This window comes from Perognathus longimembris, chromosome 7, assembly GCF_023159225.1.
Source record: "Perognathus longimembris pacificus isolate PPM17 chromosome 7, ASM2315922v1, whole genome shotgun sequence".
Taxonomy (NCBI): Eukaryota; Metazoa; Chordata; class Mammalia; order Rodentia; family Heteromyidae; genus Perognathus; species Perognathus longimembris.
The window spans coordinates 68,511,798-68,520,582 of NC_063167.1; the positions used below are offsets into that span (position 1 = coordinate 68,511,798).

The 8,785-nt window shown below is 50.7% G+C and overlaps 1 protein-coding gene across 1 annotated transcript in view; it reads right to left on the reverse strand.

The window, feature by feature from the left end:
• LOC125355420 (chymosin-like) overlaps window positions 1-7,427 on the reverse strand; it is a 12,546-nt gene extending 5,119 nt beyond the window's left edge. The window contains exons 1-4 of the mRNA XM_048351775.1: window positions 7,366-7,427; window positions 4,522-4,672; window positions 3,521-3,638; window positions 1,651-1,769 (exon numbers count right to left, since the gene is read on the reverse strand). Of these exons, the coding sequence (XP_048207732.1) occupies window positions 1,651-1,769; window positions 3,521-3,638; window positions 4,522-4,672; window positions 7,366-7,427 (450 nt within the window). The remainder of the gene's footprint in view (window positions 1-1,650; window positions 1,770-3,520; window positions 3,639-4,521; window positions 4,673-7,365) is intronic.
• Window positions 7,428-8,785: the final 1,358 nt, after the last annotated feature.

Below are 8,785 nucleotides of genomic sequence, written 5' to 3' on the forward strand. Positions count from 1 at the left end.
TTAAATGCAAATTATCTTCTTCATCTGCCCCATTCCTTGGTGGGCAATGAGTCCACTAGCCTACTCTGAGCCACCAGAGTGGTTGGCCTGAACCAACACTACAGCCTGTACCAGGCCTCTTGCCTCTACATTTCCCCCTTCTAATGCATCCCCGCCCCCCCCCCGCCACACCCAGGACAGCCAAGGCATCTCAGAATTGAAACCTTGGTCCTGCCTGGTGTGCCCTCACACTCTGGTCCTGTGTCTTCTCACTCCTCTGGCCCCTCAGATCTCCTTGTTTACCACACTAGGCCTTTTCTTCCTTGATACTCCAGCTCCTCCCTGCCCCCATGCACTTGCTCTTCTCTCTGCCTGCACTGTCTCTGGATCTGCTTAGTCCTGGCTGCTGGAATTGCATCGCTTGGCTTCTGACATGCAGCAGTGCTCACCAAATCTCCTATTCCCTGACTTGAAAACCCTCTCTTTCACGCTTTTCCGGTTCACATTGTTTTGAGCCACTCAGGGATATTCCAAGCCATCTGATTGTCTCTCATCTCTGCCATAGCAGAGGAAGCGCAGGAACAGGTTGCCTGTGCTCTACCTGGCTACTTCTCCCCTGTCAACGCTGAACAAAGCTTGGTCACCTTTTGTGGAATGAGCAAATAAACCAGGCCAGGCACTGAGTCTTATTAAAAAGCCTTCAAGTGAAAAGTCAGGGTCCAAGCTGGGCACCAGTGGCTCACACCAGTAATCCTAGCTGCTCAGAACAATGAGATCTGAGGATCCTGGTTGAAGCTGGCCTGGAGAGAGAAATCCAAGAGACTCTTAACCTCCAAAAGACCAGCAAAAAAGCCAGAAATGGAGGTGCGGCTCAAGTGTTAAAGTGAGAAAGACAAGTCAGAGCATAAGATCCTACGTTCAACCCCCAGTACCAGCACAAAATAATAATAATAATTTTTTAGATCAGGATAAATGCTAATGGAGAAATCAATTCTTCCTTCAATCAACAAAAGCTATTGAAATTCTGCAAGGTGACAGGTACTAGGCCCTTGTAAGCCTACTTGGGATTATAAATAAGGTCTCTATGTCACTAAAAGAAAATGTCTACAAGAGATGGGGGAGGAGACCTTATCCAATGGGAGGGGCCAATAACAAGGTTTATAAAGAAGTAAAAGGTTGAGCATGTCATATAGCAGTAAGTCCTCTGCAGACACATGAATCAGGACCATGTGCTATGCTATAGTCCTTGTTGTTACCATGACATTGGGCAAAGGTGGGAGAGCGAGGGGAGACTTAATAGGAAATGTATCGTATGCTGAGGAGGCAGGACTTTGGTCAGGGTATAGCAAAGCTGGAGTGAACTGAGGCTTCCCACAAGCTCAGAACTCTGGACACGACAAAAGAGATGGGACTTAGGGAGGTCCCCAGATGGGGCTCTGAGGGTTGGGACAGGAAGGATCAGAAGAAAGAAGGGGATACCCCACAGATGAATGTCACCTGAGATTCTTCTCAGAGTCCTCACCCACATAGCAACCCCAGTGGGCAGGACCCCTAAAGCTTCCTGAGCACCTGCCAGAGGTACAGCCCACCAAGCCAGAGTATCAGGATGGGATGGATAATGGCTGCTGATAACAGTGGGGTGAGCCCTAGCCCGCCAGTCACCCCACTTACGGAGACAGTGTCGTAGCCCAGAAAGCCCTGCATGCTGCCTGTACCATACTGGACGACTAAAGGCTTGCTCAGATTCCGGAAGGTGGAAGACTTGGATGGGTCAAAGCGGTGGTGGTTTCCTGGAATATGGATCCAGGATTAGTGGGGTGTTCAGGGTGTAGGGGAGACCCAACAGTGTCCAAAAGGGCTTGTCTGGATATAGTGTTAATACTGACCATTCTCAGTATAGAAAATAAGCATCCTGTTCTCTCTCTAGCCTCAGTCTCACAGTTTAATCAAGAAAACATTTGTAGCAGGGCAGCAGTGGCTCATGCCTGTAATCCTAGCTACTCAAGAGGCCGAGATTTGAGGATTTCAGTTCAAAGCCAGCTCTAGTAGAAAAGTTTGGGAGATTCTTATCTTCAATTCAAACCTCCCCCACCCCCAAAATAGTGACTGAAATTGGATCGTTGGCTCAAGTGACAGAGCATCAACCTTGGCCAAAAACGTTAAGTCAAGGCCCTGAGTTCAAGCCCCAATGCTTTCACAAAGAAAATATTCTTGAGGCTTTATCTACCTCTCTGAGCCCAGGCCTCCCCGTGTGACTTGAAAACAAAGCAAATGAACACTCAGTGCTCAACAACCTCACCAAACTATGGTTGCCTCATCTGTGACATGGGACCAAAGAAGTTCCCATTTCCCAGGACTGCTTGGAAAACAAACAGCTAAGGTGATAAATATCATCTTATCGTTTGGTGATAGGCCCTCCTACTACTTTCCTAGACCCACTGGCATGAAAAAAAAAAATTCACAGACAGGAAAATAGAGGAGCAAGTAGGATAAGCCATTTGTCTTGGGTCCCTGTAGAGACAAAAAAAAAGAAGGCAGGCACTGGTAGCTCATGCCTGTCATCCTAGATACTCAGAAGGATAAGATCTAAGGATTGTGGTCCAAGCCTGTCGGGCTCGGGTCACCTCCCCTGGTGCGGGGATTAAGGCTCTGCTACGCTTCTCACAACTCCCTTTTTCACCCTCTCCCCTAGTCACCCGACCCTCAGGTAAAGCCAGGGTGGAGTGGGGGGCTCAGCATAGACCTCAAGTGCACGTGGCCGAACGAGATCACCTTGCCCACCTCCTTACCCGTAAAGAAAGCCAGGCTTACGCGGACCTCGGAGACGCTTCGGAAGCAATCTGATTTATTAAGGCAGGGGCAAGGACTAATATGGTAGGAGGGGACCAGAGAAGGCGATCGGCCAGGACGCTGATGACAGGCTACCAGCTTGCCATATGACCCCCTCATGAGCTAACCTCACTCGGAAAGCGCCAGGCCAGGGGGAGACTGGGGACGCATGGGCTGGCGAAAAAGTTTGGGGGCTGTTCTCAAAGCCGGTTATTTTGGTTCCGGACCCAGAGAATTGTGGCCTGCTTCCGCATTCCCCAGGGCTGGGGGAAGGGCAGCGTCTCGGGCGCGCTCCCAATGCCCATCCCCCGTCAAGTCCAAAGGCTGTACCCCAACACAAGCCGGCTGGGGAAGGAAAGTCTGTGAGACTTTTATGTCCACTTAACCACCAAAAGCTGGGGTTCGGCTGGTTGAGCTCCCACCTTGAGTAAAAATGCCAAGTGAGCACCAGGGCCTTGAGTTCAAACCCCAAAATGGGCACCAAAATAAAAGAAGGTTCCCCTGTTTCTAGCTGGTGCATTATGCATGAGACCCATGCTTTTTAGCCCTTCCCATACTGTGGCCAGTTGGGAGGGCTGTGCCAGGACACAGAGTACAGCTGGGAGGCTGGATGGTCAAGGCACCTCTCCAGACACGCCCATCGTTGTCCAAGCTCGTTGCTCATTGGCTGGACCTGGGTATGCATGATGGGCGGGGCAGAGAGGTCACTCACGGCAAGCTTTGCTGGTGCAGTAGACAGAGGGCACCCAGAGGTCTGAAGAGCCCGTGTCAAACACCACGGTGAACTCCTGGGGTGGCGTCCCGATATGGATGGTCCCGAAGTACTCACTCTGAGGACAGATAGCGCTGGGTCAGAAGCAGGGGACAGCAAGAGACAGTATCTAGCATTAGCTAGACACTGTGTATTTCATTTTTTAGGCTTTGTTTCTGCTCAGAGACCTGGAAGATGAGGGATGGGAAATGGAAGGGGGCACACGGCCACACCAGGGAGGGTTCATCTCCAGCCCCCACCTCAGCTCCCACTCCCAGACGACGCATGGTCCTACCCTTCCCACAAGCCCTAGAAGCCTTTCTGGAATCAACCCAGAAGCAGATCTTCAGCTTAAACTCAAGTCCTTTCTAGTCCACACTGCCTGGGCAGGAAGGAGCTGGACCCCGGAGGTAGAGCACCCAGTCATCACTCAAGCTATTCTGCCTTATCCAGCTCTCCTCGGATTTCCAAGCCCAGGCTGGGGGATAAGGGAGGGAGGCGAAGATGACCTAGATACAGAAATGAGGGCACAGAAGGGGAAAGGGCTGCTTGTTAATTGCCAAGAATGGCAGATGAGAGAGAGGCTAGCTCCAGAAAGGATGCACATGCAAAGGTGGGAGGAAGAAGATGGAATCTGTATCCTGGCAGCTGAGCAAGAGTGTACCAGCTGTCCCCTTGCCTGCTAAGGACTCATGGCATGGCTTCCCTGGGCAGAGAAGTCAAATGTGAGATTGGAAGTGGAGAGCAGCTTATGTTCCCAGAAGGATACTGTGTGGCAGGTCATCTGACCCATGCAATAAAGACTTCAGAGCCCTAAAGGACATATGGTCACCTCTGCTATGTCTATTGAGGGCAGGAAAACAGCTCTACAGCCTACAGGGTACAGTATTTCTGGGATCCCCAGGTGCATGTTGAGGAGCAGAGCCAAGAGCAGAGCCTGGCAGGTGAGCTGAGCCACTCACGTCTATGTAGTTCATCAGTGGCTCACTGGCCACCTTCTTAAAGTTAGAGTACTTCCCACGCAAGGCATCCTGGTGTGCTGCGATAAAGATGTCCAGCAGCCCTTGCTCCTGCAGGGCGTTTCTCAGCGACTTCTGTTTGTGTAAAGGGATCCTAAAGAGGCAGAGATAATTCATGATGAGGAACACTGCAGGTTCTTTAGTCCACCCCCATACTGTGCTTCCCAGCTCCACTTTCTGGCCAACAGCCCACTAACTATGGCCAATGACTTCCCTTAAAAAAATATATTTTTTTTGGTCAGGTGCTGGTGGCTCACACCACTGGCCACTCTGGAGGCTGAGATCTGAAGATAGAGGTTAGAAGCCAACCAGGGCAGGAAGGTCTGTGAGACTCATATCTCCAACTAAACACTTAAAAACTGGAAGTGGAATGATGAGTCAAAGTGGGGAGAGCACTATCCTTGAGCACAAAAGCTCAGGGACATCACCTAGGTCCTGAATTTATGCCCCACCACCAAAATAAAGAGGGGGGGAAAGGTACACTCAAAAATTTTAATCATACACCAAAGTATGTATTTATACCATCAAATCCTCCTAAACTTCTGCTACATCAAATCCTCCTAAACTTCTGCTACAAAAAAGGACTAACTCCTTCCTATGGCTTTACCTGTCAGGCTTTTTTTTTTTTTAACCTGTCAGGTTCTTAATCTCGCTTACCTATGGATTCAACTTAAATCTTTGTGAGCTCCCCAGTCACATCTACCTCTAAGAATCAGATGACCCTCCTCTGGGGGGCTGGACAGTCTAAAACTACAGAAGGGCAAGTGCTTTGAAAGCATGTACTGGAAAGTGGAACTGTGGCTCAAGTGGTATAGCACCAGCCTGGAGTGAAAAAACTAAAGAATGGTGCTTAGATCCTGAGTTCAAGCCCCAGAATAGGAAGGAAGGAAGGAAGGGAGGGAGGGAGGGAGGGAGGGAGGGAGGGAGGGAGGGAGGACACACTAGTAAGTCTCACAGAGAATAGGTTTTCTTTTTTCTTGCCAGTCCTGGGGCTTGAACTCAGGGCCTGAGCACTTCGCTGTCCCTGACTTCCTTTTGCTCAAGGCTAGCACTCCACCTCCTGAGCCACAGCACCACTTTCAGCTTTTTCTGTTTATGTAGTAGTGAGGAATCAAAGTTCCTGATGGCTCAGAATCCAGACCAAGACCTCGGGGAGCCTCTTCTCCCATAGAGTGTGGGATCTCTCTCTTTCAACTTCCCCTCGCTTGGGGGGAAGGGGCTTTTCTGCCCCTTCCTGGGTGGCCCTTTATCGCTCTCACGTGGGAGCGATGGCCACAGGTAGCCTCATCTCTCTCTCGAATTCCCCTCACTTTGGGAGGGAAGGGGCTTTTTCTGCCCCTTCCTGGGTGGTCCATTATCGCTCACAAGGGAGCGATGGCCACGGGTAGCCTCGGTGGCATGTGGTCGCAGGGTGCCCCAAAGCCGCCAAGAACGACATGGACGTGTGGGCACCTGGAGAAAAGCCTCTAGGGCTTTTGTCTATTCAAATGAGGAACCTCCCAGATATACCCTAAAGGCGGGCACAAGAGAGGGGCCCCTGATTGGTCCCAAAGAGCTGTCCCTTAAGTGATGTCAGACTTCCTTCTCTTCCGGTTAAAGACAGGAAGGGGAGGGACAGGCTCAGGTCAGCTGTGGCCCCTTAAAGGTGCAGCTGACCCCAACAACAGAGAAGCTGGCAACAACCAGAAGGCTACCCATCACTTTGGGCTTAGCAATCACCAAGGACTCTCAGCTCCTTGGCCACCTGTCTCCTGGCTGGGTCAGCAACACATCTGAGACCTGGAGAAACTTAAGGACCATCACAAAGGGCTCCAACAGGTCAGAGACTGGTCAAAAACCTCTTTTCAGGCAACTGGCTTCTCCATGCTCAGGCATTGACCTGTCAGCCCCCAGAGCATGTGGAGGGAATGAGACATCACAGCAGGATTGCAAGTCCAACTTGGCCAAGCCCCAGCTCTACCACATGGCACTGGGCAGCTCAGGGGCCATCTCCTCATATGCAAAGCTTAGTCTCTTCTATCCAATCCACGAAGGAGGTCATAGCAAAGCCCTTAGCTAATTTCCCAATATCTATCCTCAAACAACCTAATAAATGTCAGCTACTATGTTGGGAGGAGAACCTGGAAAGATCTCTCTCAAAGAAACTCTGACACAGAGAACTCTTTCGTTGAACAAATGCATGTATTGCCTCTTACGATGTGTCAGGTACTAGTGGAAGCATTTGGTAAATACTAACTCACCAGGATACTGGTGGTACACGCCTATAATCGTAGCTACTCAGGAAGCTGAGATCTGAGGATCCTGGTTCAAAGTCAGCCAAGGCAGGAAAGCCTATGAGACTCTTATCTCCAATGAACCACCAAAAAGCCAGAAAAGTGGAGCTGTGGTTCAAGTGGTGAAACACCAGCCTTGAGCATTCGAGCCCAATACTGGCACATATATACACACAAAGAACTTTACAATCTCACAACAACACTATGGAATGGATACTACTATTAGCCTAATTTAACAGCAGATGAAAAAATTGAGGCACAGAGTCTGGGTAGTGATGGAGCTGAGGATCCAATGACTCCAAAAGCCATGTCTTCCTCTCCCCAGATTCTCTCTCTGACTCACTGTCCTATCAGGGCCGCTCCAGGAAAGAAAGATCCCAACACACAAACCCAGGAAGGATAGGATTACCCAGGAAATGCAGCAATTCCCTCCCAGGAGTCCCCTGAGAAGGAGAGGACTAGAAGACCAGGACTAGATCCACCCAGAGATGCCACCCCCAGGGGAGGCATTTACCTGGTGATCTGCTGGCCATGGGAAAGAGCAAGGACTGCAAGGAACACCACAAGGCACCGCATCCTGGACAGCAGGCGGCCACCACTCCTGCCAGTGCCCATCCTCTACACTTTTATTGCAGTGTGGGGCTCCCTCTGGCTGGACTTCAGAGACAGACCCCGACATCAGGCCACTCCACAGAGTGAGATAGCACCCAGACTACCTGTGACCCACACTGATAAGGTCCACAAAGTCCCCCATTCTGAGGACTTCAAAGTTGAAGGATATGCAGGCCTGATCTTAGAGCTGAGAAAAGTCAACATGGGGCCCCTCTGAGTCAACTTCCCCCTACACTGGATTTCTGAGCCAGCACAGGTGGAGCTGCTGCCAGGAACCTGTTTCCTATTCCGCCTCCCCTCTGTAAGGGGTCTGCTCTCCCTCAGGCCTCTGTGCCTATTCCCTTCTCTGAGCCTGACCTCACTGGAGGACAGCAGACTACCCAGTTCAGGATCTCCTTCTTCAGGTCTCCTGGGCTACTCTCCCAGGGGGAAGGGGGATCCAAATGGTATCTAAGGCAAAGAGTCCTGTTCAATCTGTCACTCCACGAGTGGAGCTCAGAGTTTAGGGCACAGAGAGTCAATGCTGTCCAAGTTCCTGCAGAGAGATGCTTAAGAGAGATAGTCACTCAGAGGCCCATCTGTCTCTATGCACAGAGGCCCTTGGTGCCATGTTATGGGGGGGATTGAGAAGGGGAGAGGAAATGCTCCATCCCAGAAGCAATTAACAGGACTAGGGAGGGTTGAACTGGGAAGGTAGGCATGTGGGAAAGAGGGAAATACATGTGTGGTGGTGCAGTTAGGGAACAAGGTAGACTAAGACTTCAAGGGTGGCGTCAAACAATCCCCCCAGAGACTGGTCCAAAAATGCCAGCTCTTGTCTCTGGCCTGTAGCCTGAATGACACTTAGAACCCAACCCCTAATTCCCCCCCCCCAAAAGAAACCAATGGGTCCCCATGAACTTGGTGGAAATGATGACATCCTAGGGGTGGAAGGAGGTTATAAAACTGAGGATGAAGTTTACATCAGGCTAAGGCATGCAAAATCAGAGAGCAAAGGCTTCAGGATCCCAAGTGTGCAGGAGAATATGGTGACTGCTGCCGCCCACTGGTAGGACCAATATCCACTGGAGGGGAGCTGAAGGACCAACATGGTGGATCCGGACCTACCAAGCAATATGAGGGGCTAGGGCAGACCCTCAAGTCCCATGTATTTGATCTGTGATGGTCTCAGAAGAGCGCCCCAGCAGGACAGGCAGAGGCAACTTGAGTGTTTAAGCGTAAGTGCAGAGGACAGCTAGAACTGACTTCTACTGTGGCAGAGCACTTCTTTATCCATGTCCCTTTAGAGAGCTACTCACTGCATTCCCAGGGAGCAGGACCTC